Here is a 17495-nt window from a genome sequence, read left to right as displayed (position 1 = left end):
AATACAATAAATAAATAAAAACATAACAAATAAATAAAAACAGAAATAATAATACTATTTAAAAAAGCATCATATGAATAAAAAATAATTATTAAATAAAAATTATAAAATACATACATAAAATAAATTTACAAAATGATAATAAAAAATAAAATAAAAATAATATTAAAAAAATAAAAATAATATTAAAAAACAAACGAAAAAATGCATACAATAAATTTAAAAAGAAAAATATGAATGAAATGAAAAAAATAGTACCTGCAGAATATTTCCCAGAGGTCAAAATTCTGAATCCGGTAGAGTCCTACAATGGTTTTGTTCAGGAGTCCTTCTTGAACCACAAAATCTGCAACTGTCTGGTATTCAGCCGTGACTTGACTCAGAGGGGTTAGCTTAAAATAGATCACACAAACTTATTTAATGTTTGCTTTAGGGAAAATGTGACATAAATAATTCAAACTGCAAAGTCGGGAATAGAATAAGTTGTAAGACATTTGAATGTAGGTAAATTTTTTGCTTCTATTCTGGTAAAAATTTTCTTTGCAAATTCAGTTTCGCTTCAGTCGCGTCCACACCTGATATGCAGTGGAAGCATCCATCCTGTCCCAGAACACAGGTGCGGAACTAAAGCAGGAACAGCTGAAAGACACAGAGTTTCACTTTCACTTCACAAGAAATCAAACTGAACGGGCTGTGCTGCTGATGCACCTTTTATCTCACCTTCTCTTGATGCCGTGGTCTCGTTTGATTCGCCTCTGCATTCCTGTGGTAAGGTCAGTCTGCAGCATTGCTACAGAAAGACACAAATCATGTCAGCATGCTTCCTTCGACAGCTTATAAATCAAAGCAGTGAACATGAGAGGGAACTACCTGAGAAATCAATCATGGTGTTCTGACAAAAGTTCCTCAAAATTCCTTTTGGATCTCTCAGGTAACACTTTTCTAGATCTTGGCTGCTGAGGAAACCGTCGACATCCTCCTGCAGAGTGACAGCAAATCATCATCCAGCTCTCAGGAGTGACCCGGGTTATGACACTTTACCTCAAACTGGTGCCACCTCCCACAGTCAGCCAGGTAAAACCAACACCAAGGGGTGTCGGATGTGTCCATGTGTTCCACGCCTTCATATCTCCACATGTCTTGAAACAAAATTTTGAATAAATCTGCTTCCTTTTGCTCTACTCAGGTGTCTCTCGAAATGCTGAAACAGAAACCACTCCTACTGAGAGGGCCGGCTTCCACTCATGATTCAGTCCTCCTCTCGGATTACAATAAAAAGTTGACACAGGGTGCGACCTTTGAGTTTCACTGCAGCTCTGAAACAAGGATATTTATTTTTATTCTTGCATCGGCTGAAGGAACACAGGAGCAGCTTAAAGTTTCAAAATGCATTTCCTGTTCACCAACTCTACATGGCGACTTCTTAAAGATCTGCACAAGAAGGTCCAAAAGACACAGAAAAGCAATAAACACTGGATGGTGGGCTAAAGTACACATGTGCTGGCAACTTTCTTTTTCAAATGTATACATAGTAAAAAAAAGGAACTTTCTTGTTCCTCAGAATACAGAGTCGGAGTGCAATGATGGTCTTATCTGAAAAAAATCTCTTGAAATAACTACTAGTAGGGAGCAATGAGTGAACATGACATCAGAACCGAATGTCAGTATGACACAGATAAAGAACCTTTCACAGAAAGGATGGGAAGTGCACTCGAGTGGTTCAGGGATGAAGAGGTAGAAGCTTTTGTGACAAAATAAATAAAGAAAATCTAAGCACTGGTGGCAAATAAATCTTAGCTGATTTTTACAGCACAGTAAACCATGAACATTTCTGAATAATGTTTAAAATGTTTAAATCCCATCATGACTCATAAGAATCAGAGAATTTGTTAAATGAACAGCAGGGGCTGGTGCTGCAAACAGGTCTGACCCACTTCTGGTGGCTCACCTGACTCATGTCTGTGAGCCACGACTCAAGTCTCATAGGTCGCAGCTCAAGACTTATAGGTCGTGACCCAAGTCTTGTGGGTCGCGACTTAAGTCTCGTGGGTACCAACTCAAGTCTTGTGAACTGCAACTCTTGGGTCTCGTGGGTCATTACTTAAGCCTTGTGAGTCGCAGCGCAAGTTTCGTGGGCATCAACTCAAGTCTCGTGAGCTGGGACTCAAGTTTCGTGGGTACCAACTCAAGTCTCGTGAGCTGCGACTCAAGTTTCGTGGGTACCAACTCAAGTCTCGTGAGCCGCGACTTAAGTTTTGTGGGTATCAACTCAAGTCTCGTGAGTTGCGACTCAAGTTACGTGGGTATCAACTCAAGTCCCGTGAGACGCAGCTAAAGTTTTGTGGGTATCAATTCAAGTCTCGTAAGCCGCGACTTAAATTTCGTGGGTATCAACTCAAGTCTCATGAGTCGCGACTCAAGTTTTGTGGGTATCAACTCAAGTCCCGTGAGCCGTGACTTAAGTTTCGTGGATATCAACTCAAGTCTCGTGAGTAGCGACTCAAGTTTCGTGGATATCAACTCAAGTCTTGTGAGCCGCAACTAAAGTTTCGTGGGTATCAACTCAAGTCTCGTTAGCCGTGACTCAAGTTTCGTGGGTGTCAACTCAAGTCCCGTGAGCCGCGACTCAAGTTTCGTGGATTGCAGCTCAGGACTCATAGGTTGCAACTCAAATCTCATGGGTCGCTACTCAAGCCTCGAGAGCCACAACTCAAGTCTTGTAGGTCATGACTTAAGTCTAATGGCCCGTAACTCAAGTCTTGTGGGTCGCGACTCTTGTCTCATGGGTCGTTACTTTAAGCAACATGAGCCGCAACTCAAGTCTCGTGAATCGTGACTCAAGTCTTGTGGGTACAAACTCAAGTCTTGTAAATCGTGTCTTTTGTCTCGTGGGTCGTTACTTCAGTTTATTGAATCACCATCCTTGTTTGGTTACTTTAGCCTTGTGAGCTGCGAGCCAAGTCTTGTTAGCCCCCACTAAGCGTTGTGAGCCGTGACTCAAGCCAAGTTAGCTGCCACTGTTGTCTCATGAGCCGCGACCCAAGTCTCATTAGCTGTGACTCAAGCCTCGTGAGACACGACTCAAGTCTCAGTAGCTGTGACTCAAGCCTCGTGGGACGCAACTCAAGTCCCTTGAGCCACCACTGTAGTGCTGTAAGCGGCCCACAACACTAGAGTTGCTTCATGACCTGCAACTCTATAGTGTTGTGGGCCGCTTATGACTCTAGTCTCGTGAGCGGCCCACAAGACTAGAGTTGCAGCTCACGATGCTCAAGTAGCGACCCAAGAGATTTGTAGCTCACAAGATTTGAGTTGCGACCCATGAGATTTGTCTCGCGGCTCACAAGGCTTACAAAGCAACACACAAGGCCAGTGTTGCGACCCACAAGATTTGAGTGGTGACTCACAAGATAGCAGTTGCAACTCACAATGCTTAAGTAGCGACCCACAAGATTTAATTCACGACTGATGAAATTTGAGTTATTTTACCACGACATTTGAGTTGCTACTCACGAGATTTGAGTGCTGACTCATGAGACTTCAGTTGCGGCATATAAGGCTTACGTAGCAACCCATAAGACTTAAGTCGCGACCCACAAGACTTGAGTTGCAACTCATGAGATTTGAGCCACTTTACCACGAGGTTTACGTGGCAGCTCATTAAGCAACCCCCGAGACTTGAGTTGCAACCCATGAGATCAGACATCCCTTGACATTTGATTTGCGTCTCAAGAGGCTTAAGTAACGTCCCACGAGGCTTGAGTCGCGACCCACGAGATTTGAGTCGCAGCTCATGAGATTTAAGTAGCAACCCACAAGATTTGAGTTGTGGCTCATGAGATTTGAGTCACAGCTCATGAGACTTGAGTCGTGGTTCATGAGATTTGAGTCGCGACTCACGAGACTTGAGTCATGGCTCATGAGATTTGAGTCGTGGCTCATGAGACTTAAGTAGCAACCCACAAGACTTGAGTCGTGGCTCATGAGACTTAAGTAGCAACCCACGAGACTTCAGTCGTGGCTCATGAGACTTAAGTAGCAACCCACGAGACTTCAATTGTGGCTCATGAGACTTAAGTAGCAACCCACGAGACTTGAGTCGCGGCTCATGAGACTTAAGTAGCAGCCCACGAGACTTGAGTCACGGCTCATGAGACTTAAGTAGCAACCCACAAGACTTGAGTCGTGGGTCATGAGATTTGAGTCGCGACTCATGAGACTTTAGTCGTGGCTCATGATGTGAGTCAGGTGAGTCATTAGAAGTGGGTCAGAGGGCTAAATGAGGGAATATTTCAGAAGACTTATTGGTGCTTAGACTTCCATCTGTATTGCACTGCGGTTTGTCACGGCACAAAGTAACTGTTTTTGGTATGATGATGATGATTGACATCACTTTGAATCTAAAAGCTGCAGGAATGACTCTTGTTTCGACTGTTCCACATGTAACGAGCAAGTATCAGTAGGTGGTTCAAACTGAGTGAAATGTGCGTGGAACAATGCTCTTTATTCAGAAGATTCTGCTTTTTCAGCTGCTCCAAAGGCACTTTGATAGATCCACCTGGAGTCGCTCCAACTGGAACAAAAATGTTTTTTCATCAGCGTATCTTTCCATCATTTCATCTTCTTAATGGAAAAAAAGAGATTAGTTCTTCAGTAGAATTCAATCAGATACTCTGGATAAATCTGATTGCTGTCAAAAATGACATAAATCTTTGGATTGGCCATGTCGTCCACGCAGCTGTCGTAAAAGTTAGTGAAGCTGGCGTCCTTGGAGGGGGGTCTGCAGTACACGGGATGGCCCACCGTGTACTCGCCGACGAGTACTCTGGCCAGGAACATGGTCTTAAAATGCGGCTCGCTGGCAAATATAGGCGGCGTGAGTCCGTGTCTCTGTAAGGTGGTGTTGTGTTTCCCTGTGGTGAGGCAAAACTTACTGGAGTATTTGGCATCGCGGGCAAAGTAGCTCCCTGTAAAAAGGAAGAAAGAAATCAATCTCTGACGTGAAGGAAGTTTGGATAGTCAGGACACAAAGGGAGGTACCTTTCCCGTAAACGTCGCCGTGACTCCCCGTTAGCCGCCAGTCAAAGTTAAATGTACATATAGCTTGTATGTTGCTGTGTCCTGTGCCGTGAAACAACATTCGCTCCTCAATATCCAACGTTCGCTTGACTTTTCGTAGCTGTGTTTTCTTCCTTATGGGAGAAGACAAAATATGACATCAGATTTACAAAAATTGGTTAAATTGGTTCTAGATGTCCCACAAATTTATATTTTTTAAGATTTAGAATACAGTAGGAGGCAATATTGATATTTAATCACCTTTTAAACTTTTAAAATAGGGACTAACATACTTAACAAAACTAATGAGGATTTATACGATCCATGTACCTGCAGAAAAACTCCCACAAGTCTAAGTTCTGGATCCTCTGGATAGATTTGATTGGATGATCCATGGTCCTTTCGTAAAGTCTGGCTACTTCTTTAAACTCATATGTGTCTCTGCCAAGCTGAATAAGCTGCAAACACACAGTTTTTTTAAAAAAGAGGAGTCAACACAATTTGTATTTTTAAATCCAATAAGATGAACGATACAATCAAAGTGAATGTTGCTAAACTATGTTTAGCACTGGTAGATGTTTCCTCAAAATGTGTTTTTTACTCTCACAACTTGAACAAATGTATAAACTCATGTAAAAAGTGACTTATTTCTTTGAAAATAAGTAAAGATAGACCACGTAAGTTGTTTGAACTTTTTTGGTTTTCATCATTACCTGTCGAACTAGGGTCACATATCCCAAAATGCCGCCTTGCGATAATCTAAATTAAAGTTTTTTAGCAAGATCGGCAGGTGGACGCAGAGGTTTTAGGAGAAAGTTAAAATTTTATGGCGACCGGACAATTTTTTACATCGGCCAGTGGCCACCCGGGCACATTTGAAGGTTATGCGATGGCAGTCTAGTGTCAGGAAGGCAGATAGAACGGTCTGTAAGGTCCCCCAAATCATCTGATGATCAACCGATTTCTGACTGTCGCCTGTGGTGCCGTCCCACTCCCACCGTCCGATTGTTATCAATCGTAGGCTAGCAGTGTGGGAACTCTCCAGGAACTGACGATCCCGGCCACAAGGAGTCCAAATTGGGAGAGGGCATTGATGCTGCACAAGACTTATCGTGGTTCTGTCACTACCCGATCTGTATGCGGAATAGTGCTGTCACAAACGATTATTCTAATAGTCGGCTAATCACCGATTATTTTTACAGATTAGTCGACTAATCGGGTCATGCGCAAAGTAGATCTAAAACACACATCTTAACCATCATTAGCTTTAAACTAACTAAAATCTAGGTACATAGCATTAGCGATAATGCTAGTGTGAATGCTGTAAGCTGAATTTGGCTGAAAATGATGGCTAAAAAGGCTGAAGCTGATACCCAGCTAAAATATTAGTCAAATCCCAAATTAGCCTTAAAAAAATGTGAAAAAAGCCTAAATTCGCCAAAACAGCTGGCATGTAGCTGAAATATTAGCTAAACTTCGAAATAGCCTAAAAAAAACTAAAAAAAAACTTAAGTTAGCCAAACAGTGGGCATGTAGCTGAAATAGTGGCAAAATTTTAGAATAGCCTAAAAAACACAAAGAGGGCTAAAGTTAGCCAAACCAGCTAGCAAGTAGCTGAAATATTAGCTAAACTTCAAAATAGCCTAAAAACAAAAAAAAACTTAAGTTAGCCAAACCAGCTAGCATGTAGCTGAAATATTAGCTAAACTTCAAAATAGCCTAAAAAAACAAAAAAACAAAAAAGGGCTAAAGTTAGCCAAACCAGCTAGCATGTAGCTGAAATATTAGCTTAACTCCAAAACAGCCAAAAAAAACCTTAATAAATGCCAAAATAGTTTAAAAGGCTAGCAGAATGCCATTCTAACTTTCAACTTTACTACACTCTGACTCCAAGTATTTTAAACTAACCACTAATCAGCGATTAAATTAGTCGTCGACTATTTTAATAGTCGATTAGTCGTCGATTAGTCGACTAATTGTGGCAGCCCTAATGCAGAACTATCGGTTGCACCACTCAACTGCATGCGCAAACCTCACGTCACTTCCTTTCTTAGCCTACTTTACGACACTATCATTTTAACTCCGTCATCACAAGAATTTATGTTTTTCTCAACAACGGAGAGCTTCTTTCGACTGGGTTAAAGCTCCAAAAAATAAAAGAGCATCACCCAAATGCTACACTGTATATATGTTCTCATTGCAGACAATGGAAATCTCAATGATACCTGATAGAATGACAGACACGCGGTTTGGAGTTATTCTCTCAGTTTGATTGTTTTTGTTTTTCTGGAATCGTGGGCTCCTGGAGCTGCTATGGCTATTAAGAACGTGTCTGCGTTAACGGAGTTAATAAAGTGTCAGTAGGTGGCCCCGTCTCCTCTTAATTTGACTGCCATCAAACAAAACAGAAGAAGTTTGTAGCTCTCTGCTAAATCTAGTGGTCCTGATGCTTCATGTTTTGTTTTCCTTTTGGTTTTCTTTAAACATTAAAGTAAATGTTTTTATTGTAACATATGCTTTAGCAAAAGAGACGCGACACCCACTACTGCGTAACATAACTACTGTAAACCAGTTTTAGCGGGAGTGATGTATGGTTCATGCATGAAAGAGTTCTGCATACAGATCGGGTAATGAAAGGCACAATACTGACTCCAAGACCTGTGTGTTGACGAATAGATCCTTTCTACGTGACGTCACACATCGTCGTTTAAGTGCTGAGTCGCTTTTGGTGTCTGTGGTTAAGAAGAGCTGACAGCTGAACGCTATTTTAAATAATAAAACCTAACCAAATGTAACCGAAGTTGCCTAAATTTCTGTTCTCACATAATCTTTGTAAACAATTCCAGCGTGTCTGACATTAAAGTAAAACCTATTACAGTTCTAATGTTTTCTACTGTGGTCAGTCTGGTGCTGTTAGCTCAGCCGTGGTTCGAACATTTTCCTCTGTTTTTGTTCAAAACTGTGTCCGATCTCTGGGAAAATAAAAGTAAAAAAATGATCAAATTAATTGGAACTGTTGCCAAAAATATGAAAGTGACTATTTCCACGTAATGTTATAAAATACATTCACCCAGAGATGATTTTTTTTTTTTCACTTCGCCGCTCTTATTTTGTAAGCGGAAACTACGTGCCTCAATAGCTGCTCTGAACATTTTCGCAGAACCAAACCATTCCTGTTTTTACAATTTTTCTCTAAAATATCCCGTAAAACAACAAGTAAATTTATCCTGGGAAGTGATTAAAATGTGTACAGGCAGTGCAGCGATGTGCATGAAGGTATTAAATGTCGCCAACGTGAATTTCTATCGACTTTTGTGCTGATCGTACTTAAAACATGTGCAAATAACATCAGCCAAAATAGAAACCGTATCTGCTCAAACGAAAGGTCAATATTTTGAATAAAACACCCGATATTAAAGGATTTTTCACATTTGTATTTAGATTTATGAACGATCTAAGACAGGACATTAAAATATAGTTCTACAGGACATTCATAAAATAACTTTTGCACTTTTTTCTGTTGAAATTGGTAAAATTACATTTTATTATTTATGTTAAATTGCGTTAAACAGCGTTCAGCTGTCAGCCTTACCGTTCTAAATCCGAAAACTGGACGTAACTACTCGCCTTTTCGGCCCCATCGCCATTTTGTCTGACATCACCGTGAAAACTGTGTCTTTTTTGGGAGATGTAGTCTATAAATTTGTAAATTGACAAGATACTATTATGTGATAAATATCTGACGAGTGCTGCAGAACAGCCCCCGGACGCCGCTCTGATTGGATGATGTGTAAATGTCTCCGGTCGGCGGCGGTTCAGAGACATTTAGGTGATTTTGTAACGGCGTCATGACCGCCGCCGCCTACATTCGTGACGATTTTTAAAGAACTCAGGTATGAAATCTTGCAGATTCTTTGCAGATTACGGGGGAAACCGGAGAGGAGTTTTTTGTTCTCGACCGGCTGAACCTCTTCAGTTGCATTATTAAAGTAACTTGTGTATTTAAAAATAAAAATTGATGCTTATCTTAAAAAAAAAAAAAAAATCACATATATAAATGATTGGTAGCAAAAAATTGATTTTTAAGTTCCATCAGTGAAATGTTACAGTAAAGAAGTCAAATTCAAGAACAACAGCGTAAAATATTTTTTCTCCTCGTTTTCGTCGTATATTTGCAGTACTGAAACTTACAAAATAAAACTGTAACAGAGATTCAACTTTTTCAACTGCAAACTAACATGAGAAAAACTGAAAATCTGTTAAAAGAACGACGTAAAAACCCTTGTTTAGTACCTGGATGTGGCCGTCATTCTGCTCACCTGGTACGGCTCGTCTGTATTGATCCTCTCCCAGTGACAAGGAACGGGTAAGGCCAAGTTATCACAGATAAACCTGATCGAACAAAGAACACCGTCAGATTGATTGTTTGAGTCATTTAGTTTAAGCTATTTTAGCAATTAAAAGAAAAGAAAATACAAAAAAATATTAATATGTAAAAATTATTTCAATTATTACTCATAATAGATACATTTATTATCATAAATAGAAATTGATGCAGTTTCACATACAGCACACACATCAAATAGTTTGATTAAGCAGATTTTGTAAACTGCTTTTATTTTTTGTCAACCAAATCCTTTATTTCTTGAGCTCAAAAAACCAGATAGAATAATAAAAATCAACAACGAATGTTTTAAAAGTTAAATGTTACCTGAAGCCAGTTGCAGAATGGAGGGAGCGTTTGATTGGCCGTTGCTTTCCGGTTGTCACATTTATCTGTCGCATGACTGGAAAAAGTAATTTCATAAAAGATAAGAAGTCACTCGAATAAAAATGAAGGATTTGGAGTAATTTCCTTGCGTGTTCTCTCACCCGAGAAGTCGAGTCTGTACGTGTACTTGGCGGTGTAAAATTCCATGATCCCGCGCTGGTTCCTGTTGTAGCACTGTTCGATCTGAGCGCTCGTCACTGAACAGGCCGCGCTGGGATCAATCTGACGGAGACGAGAACACAGAAGAAGAAGAAGAAGAATAGCTTTAGTCCACCATTCCCAAGTCTACGACACAATCTCTTTTTTAAACTAGAAAAAAGAAAATTAGGTTAAAAAGTGGAACAGAAAACAACATTCAGCCTGAAACACACTTCTTTTCATGAGTTTTGTGCTTGTCACACATAATAACATGTAAATAACATCAACCTTTTTAAATATTGACATCCTGTTTTTAATAACAAAGTTAAATTTGCATAAAAGTACTTCTCCAAAAGGAGTTTTTTTCTGTTGAGAACTTTTTGCACACAATCCTGTTTTTTTTATTAGTAAACAGGAAGTTATAAGTTACTGATAAAAAATGTTTGTTAAACAATTATCTTATAAACATGTATACAATAGTAATATTCTATATTCAGCTGCAGGAGAAAATATGTGAAAGTTTTATGCGTAAACCGGACACACAATTGTGTTCAATAAAAACATATTTTAGTGTGATTTAAGGTTTTTCTCCATCATTGAGATTTTGATTTATATATTTTTTTAAAAAGCGTATTATGTATCTATTTTGTACAGTAATTGAGGTACTAAAAAAGGGTTCACATACTCTTACTTGCAACTGTATATAGAAAATTCCTCAGAAAAGGGGAAACAAAATGATTCAGACAGAGAGATATAATCGGTTAAAAGAGTTTGATTGAATTTGTAAAACGTCCCCTTTCATTTTCACCAAAAGTCAAGATTATTTAATAATTTACTGTTGTGTACTGTGAAAATTGAATAAATAAATTCAAGTCGCACTCTGATCATCTATTGATTTATTGTCAAAGTGCCCCCAGTGTTCAATTAATTATGTCTATTTTTGGCAAAATTAAAAAAAAAAAACATGTATTGTCTTAGAGGACATAGTTTCTGCAGAGTGGCAGCACTCCAAAAGTTCACCTCTGAGTTGTGGGGTAAGCCTTCCCCCCTTTCCCATCATCCATCTGTTTATTAGATAGCTTACAGCCTCTTACAAACCCAACTTAACATTACCGGTGCGACAAAAATTGATGAGCGATATCGGAGTTTTCCAGCCGTACAGTTTGGAGCCAGCTTGAACGAATACGTATACGGTTGTCTGCAAGAATGGAGCTTGTGGCTTGCCGTAGTAGCTACTACATCACAGCTACAAGCTTTTTCCACTTGTACTTTTTCGTCTGCTCCCGATTCAGTGATTTAAATCTTCAGAAATGCACATTTTAAGTTCAATTTTCCCTTGTATATGTCACAAAAATGCCCCCAAAATACCAAAAAACCTGATTTTTATCAGAGTGGGTCTTTGAATACATTGTATTTGAAAGACCATATACCTTTCGAATTACAGAAAATATGGTAAACTTCAATGTACTTTTTATATTTAAGTTACTAAATATAATCTCTATGTTTAATCTATAAAATGATATATAAAGTACCTCAAACATATGCCACACTCCACACTCTGCTAAGTAGAACCAGCACCAATTGGATTCGGAGGTGTCCATCTCCTCCATCTCAGGGGACTCCTCCTCTGACGACCTGATGGCTAACATAGCTAAATCTGCAAAGAACACAGATAAAATGATACAAATGCGCTTCAAGATAACCCGCAACTGGGAAAAAATGATGGGAGAGGGTCTCCGACGTGTGTTCAACACATTAGACAAACCTAACATTGACGAGCAGTGTTTAAACCATAGTCGCGGGGACATTTCATCCTGTAAACAAATCAGAACAACACAGAAATTCGCTGTATCAAGCTAGCTCACATTAGCAACTGTCGCTTCCACTCAGCTTAAAACTCTATTTTTTTCGCCCTGCTGCTGTGTCTTTCCGAGTATGCTATAAAAATGCCGTACAGTGTGTCCAGAAAACACGCAAAAATCATTCATTCTAGTTTTTTAAAGATAGAACCATTTTCTTCGTTGTTTACTTTTACTTCCTGGTTTTGTTACTTAGCGACGCAGCAGCTTGACGTCGCAGGAAGTCACGTGAGAGCTCCTCCGCCCCTTAACCCAGGAGATTTTATCCCTGAGTTTGTTCTGTCAGGCACAAAACGATGTAGGAAACAGTTGGGAGCCGGAAAGATTCGTTTATTTCAGTCAATTATTAACATGATATATAATATCAAGTTTTTCATATGTATTTTTTAAGCTTAAAAAAAAATCTAACTCTAAACTAATTTTAAAACAGTTTTTACAACAGGACCCATGAACCAACATGGCGTCTCTTAATAAATACACACTTTTGGCCACTTTATAAGTCGAACTCATCGACCAGAATGGGGAAAAAATGTAATTTAATTGATTTAAAAAAAACTACTGGGATTTTTACCCACAGCTGTCTCTAAGGTTTAGAGAATGGTCAGAAAAAGAGAAAATATCCAGTGAACGGCAGGTCTTGTTAGTGCCAGATATGAGAGGAGATTTGGATAAAATACATACAACCCCTATTTGGATTAAGTTGCTCATTAACCAAATAAAAAAATCAAAACATACCTTTAAACATAAACTGGTTTCAGTTTATTATTCCATTATTTGGTTGTTCTATTATTATTTTTCCAATATTTTTTCTTGCAATCACTAATAATGTATATAAGTACATATTCTACCTTTTGGAAAATGTCATCAGGTATCACACCAAGTACATATAACAAAATAATTGAAGGAATTTCCTTTTTAAAATAGTTTTTCTTCTAAAACTTTGATAAAAAAAAAAAAAAAAAAAAAAAAAATAGGGCAGCCCCCCAACAATTAGATTTATCCTATTTTTCTATATTGTCTTTGACATATGGATGACAAATAACTATTTAGTGAATTTTATGTTGAATTTCCAGCCACATTTTCTTCATATGTGACTTTTAAAATCATGTTAACAGGCGTATAATAGTGTATTTCCCTATTTTAATGTAATGTAAAAAAAAAAAAAAAATCCGCAGGTGGTCACGTGTTTTAAGCATGAGCCCTTTCAAAATAAAATTCTCACGACGAACACTTTTTTTTAACTTTCTTTTTTTTCAGAAAATGATCCGTATTTTTTTTTTATTTTATTTTTTTTTTTTTTGCATCCAAACGCTGGTGGACAATACCTCCTTCTTCCACGCTCCTCTGCAGCGCGTCCTGCACATGGTCCTGCAGGACACTCCCTTTTCAGAATAAGACTTTTCTGTTAACCTCGCTCAGTCAGTCACGGATTTTTACTGCTGGCAACAACTCAAAGCAAAAAAGTAAGTTATTTTCACATTTTACTATGTGTATTTTTTTCAATTGTTTTTCTTTATAAATGTAACTTGTGGAGATAATGTATATTTTAACACATTAATGCATTTATTTGTAATTTTTTTTTAAGATTTAAGTTGTGCAATGATTTTTCAAATAAATTGTTTATTTATTTATTGTTTTTTGAGTTGTAAATATGCAGATTTAGATTAAAAAAATATTAAAACATAACATTAAAAGATGTGTGTAAAGTGGAGCTGCAGGAATGCAACATACATTACTTTTGTGCAGCTTCTTGAAGCAGAATCATGACAGGGGAAAGCAGAGGAGCTTCTGCTGAGTCCGGACAGGATAAACAGACTCCTCCAAGAGGAAAATGGGCAAACAACACAGAGTTTCTCCTCTCCATGGCTGGAGAAATCATAGGTCTGGGGAATGTCTGGCGTTTCCCTTATCTCTGCTATAAAAACGGAGGAGGTGAGATGCTGCATTATGGACATTTTTTAATTCATTTTTATGTTTACTTAAACTTTTTTACTGCGAGTTTGCGTGCTCACACATGTTTTTAATGGCTATGTGATGATTGAGCAAAAGAAAAACAGTAAAAAAAAGTGGGAACTGAGTCTTCTGGGCCCCAATATTGTGCAAGCAGAATAGTTCAACCTTCTCCCAGATAAGTCCATCTGTTTTTTGTTTTTTTCCAATGCAAAAATTAAAAAACAATCTGTGAAAATGCCTCACAAATGTGCATTTTTTAGGCGTCTTCCTGATCCCCTACTTCGTGTTCCTCTTCTGCTGTGGCATTCCCGTGTTCTTCTTGGAGACGGCGTTGGGGCAGTACACCAGTGAAGGGGGGGTGACCGCCTGGAGGAAGATCTGTCCTATGTTTGAGGGTAAAAAACAAGCTGCAGAGGTCATTAACCATCCACAATGGTCGCTTTGTGGAGTTCATGTCAGACTGGTTTCCCCTCATTATCTATAAAGAATTTTACATTTCCTAAATGCATGAAGAAAGCATAAAGGATTTTATTGATAGTAGACAGTAGGGCTGCCAAGGTTTGTCAACTCATCAATGACTAGTCGACTAATTAATAATTTAATAGTCCAATTTAGTAGTCGATTAGTCGTTACTTTAGATTTTATGGAGTTTGAGAGTAGTATAGCTTTTTGGACATTTTTTGCTACTTGCTAGCTGTTTTGGCTAATTTAGGATTTTTTCTATTTTTTTAGGCTAATTCAGAGTTTAGCTAATATTTCAGCTGCATGCTAGCTATTTTAGCTAATTTAGGCTTTTGTTGTTTTTTAGGATATTTTGAAGTTTAGCTAATATTTCAGCTATATGCTGTTTTGGGTAATTTCGTTTTTTTTCCATTTTTTGTGGCTAACTTAGAGTTTAACTAATACTTTAGCAGCATGCTAGTTATTTTGGCTAATTTAGGCTTCTTGTTTTTTAGGCTATTTTGGAGTTTAGCTAATATTTCAGCTACATGTTGGCTATTTTGGCTAACTTAAGCTTTTTTTAAGTTTTTTAGGCTGTTTTGGAATTTAGCTAATATTTTCTGCAACATCAACTCTTTTGGCTAATTTAGGATTTTTTCAGTTTTTTAGGATAATTTAGAGTTTAGCTAATATTTCAGCTACATGCTAGCTGTTTTGGCTAATTTCGGCTTTTGTTGTTTTTTTAGGATATTTTGGAGTTTAGCTAATATTTCAGCTACATGGTAGCTGTTTTAGCTTATTTATTTTTTTTCAGTTTTTTGTGGCTATTTTAGAGATTAGCTAATACTTCAGCTATATGTTAGCCATTTTAGCTATTTTGTTGTGCTTTTGTTGTTTTTTTAGGATATTTTGGAGTTTGGCTAATATTTCAGCTATATGCTAGCTGTTTTGGCTAATTTCAGGTTTTTTCAGGATTTTTGTGGCTAATTTAGAGATTAGCCAATACTTCAGCTGCATGTTAGCTATTTTGGCTAATTTGGGCTTTGTTGTTTAGGCTATTTTGGAGTTTAGCTAATATCTCAGCTACGTGCTAGTTGTTTTGGCTAATTTAGTTTTTTTTTTTTTCATTTTTTTAGGATAATTTAAATTTTAGCAATATTTCAGCTGCATGCTAGCTATTTCGGCTAATTTAGATATTTTTTGTTTGTTGTTTTAAGCAAATTAAAGTTTAGGTAATATTTAAGCTCCATGGTAGCTGTGTTAGCTAACTTAGGCATTTTTTAAATTTTGGGCTAGTTTGGCACTTAATCAATATTTTAGCTGGCTATCAGCTTCGGCGTTTTCAGCTATTAATTGCAACCTCTTCAGCTATCATCACTAGCATCTTCGACGGCCAACACTAGCATTATCGCAGATAATTATCGCAGATATTTATCGCAGATAACGCTAGTGGGAATATATCTAGTTTTTGGTTAGTTTAAAGCTATTGATGGTTAAGATGTGTGCTTTACATCCACTTCGTGAATGACCCGATTAGTCGACTAATCGGAAAAAATAATCAGTGATTAGTCAAGTACTAAAATAATCGTTTGTGGCAGCACTAGTAGACAGGATGAGCTCAAGAATGCATGGGACGTATAAAAATAAAAATGCTAACCATGTGAAAATTCTCTTTTTTTGCAGGAGTGGGTTACGCCTCCCAAGTGATTGTGATCTACTTAAACATTTATTACATTGTGATATTAGCCTGGGCTATTTTCTATCTGATTAACTCCTTCCAAAGCCCTCTGCCTTGGTCTACGTGTGATAACTGGTGGAACACGGGTAAGCCCCTCTCTGTCAACGCCGCCTGTGTAACCACATCTGCATTACATTAACTTCAAAGACGCATGTCCGCACTCTGATAACTTTCGCCCCTCTTGCGTCTCTTTAGATTTATGCCACAGCCGATCCGGTTTCCTTTCCAACCCCGACTTGTTTCACAGAGAGGCAAACTGGTCCTTCCTCAACAATGTTTCCTCAGCTGATGACTTTGAAGGTTTTAACTACAGGTGGGTTGCAGCTTTGAGCGGTTCCGTTTAATAGTTTGGGTCAAAATACTAAATAAGATAAGATTTTACGTTGAAAATTTTCCCCACTAATGCACAAGTTCTTTGCAAAAAACCTACTTTGCATGAGCAGAGTTATGTGAAGTCAAGCTTTTGGATCTTTGTCAGATCCATTTATTCCTTGGCAGGCTGATTCAAATTCTCCCTGAAAACAACAAATAAAAATATCCCTCTGATTTTCATTTTTTTAATAAGTTTTGACCACTTTTATTTGTTCAAACAGAAGGGGGAGCTATAACAATTACAGGGGTATTCCTCAGAAAATTATGCTCTGTTAATTATTTTTTATTATAAAATTGGGATTTGGGACCTTTCTGTGTGGAGTTTGCATGTTCTCCCCGTGCATGCGTGGGTTTTCACCGGGGACTCCGGCTTCCTCCCACCGTCCAAAAACATGCTTCATAGGTTCATTGGTGACTCTAAATTGCCCCTAGGTGTGAATGTGAGAGTGGATGGGTGTGTGATTGAGGCCCTGAGACAGACTGGCGACCTGTCCAGGGTGAACCCCGCCTTCGGCCTTCAGTAGCCGGGATAGGCTCCGGCAACCCGCGACCCCGAAAGGGAAGAAGCGGTCAAGAAAATGGATGGATGGATGGATATTATAAAATCGTTCCAAGTGGTCTTTAATTATGATGATTCTGTTTTTAGCTAAAATCAAAACACTTGTCACTTTCTAGGACATATTTCGAGGGCAGAACAGAAAGCCTGCCCCCACTTCCCTTCATCCTTCAGTTTACACTCTCCTGCTAGCTTACAGGTCCTCCAACCTTACAGTTTAGAGCAGGGGGGCAAACTCATTTTAGTCTGGGGCCCACATTTAACCCGTATGATCTCAAGTGGGCCGAACCAATAAAATATTTGATTTGATTTAAATTTGATTTAACACTGTGTTGTCATCCTTTTAGTATCAATACCCTTCTGCTCGTCAAATCCCCAGAGGAGGAATTCTTCAGGTGAGATTCAACAGAATTTAGCAATTTAAATGTCATTCAAAATTGCTTAAATCCCATCAAATCTGCACATAGTAGGAACAGATCGGCTTGGAGTCTAATGAGTCTGTTTCAGATCTCTCAGCACTTGAGCAAAGCCAGATAAACTGTCCGAAGAAACCACAGTACTGACAGACATCTTCAGTCTGATCTGCCGGTTCTTAATACCGTTGAATTA

At 38.4% G+C, this 17495-nt stretch overlaps 3 protein-coding genes and 1 long non-coding RNA gene across 6 annotated transcripts in view; 2 read left to right on the top strand and 2 right to left on the bottom strand.

The window, feature by feature from the left end:
* Positions 1-1307, bottom strand: part of LOC112156689 (protein mono-ADP-ribosyltransferase PARP11) — a 4286-nt gene extending 2979 nt beyond the window's left edge. Inside the window, exons 1-6 of the mRNA XM_024288974.2 lie at positions 1224-1307; positions 1042-1139; positions 871-979; positions 721-790; positions 576-639; positions 259-392 (exon numbers count right to left, since the gene is read on the bottom strand). Of these exons, the coding sequence (XP_024144742.1) occupies positions 259-392; positions 576-639; positions 721-790; positions 871-979; positions 1042-1137 (473 nt within the window). The 5' untranslated portion in view covers positions 1138-1139; positions 1224-1307. The remainder of the gene's footprint in view (positions 1-258; positions 393-575; positions 640-720; positions 791-870; positions 980-1041; positions 1140-1223) is intronic.
* On the top strand, positions 936-1541 carry LOC112156695. The gene is made up of 2 exons (XR_002921023.2): positions 936-1074; positions 1187-1541. It is a non-coding gene; the product is annotated as an uncharacterized LOC112156695 (long non-coding RNA).
* On the bottom strand, positions 1298-12088 carry LOC112156681 (protein mono-ADP-ribosyltransferase PARP11). 2 transcript variants are annotated; one of them, XM_036210208.1, is made up of 9 exons: positions 11733-12088; positions 11500-11624; positions 9931-10051; positions 9770-9845; positions 9378-9450; positions 5389-5516; positions 5041-5192; positions 4935-4967; positions 1298-4573 (listed from the first exon to the last, which is right to left on the bottom strand). In XM_036210208.1, exons 1-9 carry the CDS (start codon positions 11773-11775, stop codon positions 4401-4403), a joined length of 924 nt encoding a protein of 307 aa, XP_036066101.1. In that variant the 5' UTR covers positions 11776-12088; the 3' UTR covers positions 1298-4400. The 2 variants fall into 2 exon arrangements, with proteins under 2 accessions (XP_036066101.1, XP_024144731.1); XM_024288963.2 differs by having other exon boundaries at positions 4479-4967; positions 11733-12080.
* Positions 12089-13141: 1053 nt separating this feature from the next.
* LOC112158772 (sodium- and chloride-dependent GABA transporter 2) overlaps positions 13142-17495 on the top strand; it is a 14202-nt gene continuing 9848 nt past the window's right edge. Inside the window, exons 1-6 of one of the 2 annotated variants that reach the window (XM_024292325.2) lie at positions 13142-13289; positions 13573-13758; positions 14040-14174; positions 15904-16044; positions 16154-16271; positions 17234-17281. In XM_024292325.2, the coding sequence (XP_024148093.1) occupies positions 13590-13758; positions 14040-14174; positions 15904-16044; positions 16154-16271; positions 17234-17281 (611 nt within the window). In that variant the 5' untranslated portion in view covers positions 13142-13289; positions 13573-13589. The remainder of the gene's footprint in view (positions 13290-13572; positions 13759-14039; positions 14175-15903; positions 16045-16153; positions 16272-17233; positions 17282-17495) is intronic. The other variant, XM_024292316.2, reaches the window with a different exon arrangement.

Source organism: Oryzias melastigma, linkage group LG23 (genome assembly GCF_002922805.2).
Source record: "Oryzias melastigma strain HK-1 linkage group LG23, ASM292280v2, whole genome shotgun sequence".
In the NCBI taxonomy this organism is placed as follows: domain Eukaryota; kingdom Metazoa; phylum Chordata; class Actinopteri; order Beloniformes; family Adrianichthyidae; genus Oryzias; species Oryzias melastigma.
This window is presented reverse-complemented; position numbering and strand designations above follow the sequence as displayed.

Coding starts and splice junctions, on each gene's coding strand:
- LOC112156681 (XM_024288963.2), bottom strand. CDS start 11,775: ATGTCCCCGCGACTATGGTTTAAACACTGCTCGTCAATGTTAG. Junction 11,625..11,732: donor ACACTGCTCGTCAATGTTAG/GTTTGTCTAATG, acceptor TGTTCTTTGCAG/ATTTAGCTATGTTAGCCATC. Junction 5,193..5,388: donor TTGTGGGAGTTTTTCTGCAG/GTACATGGATCG, acceptor TTCTCCCATAAG/GAAGAAAACACAGCTACGAA.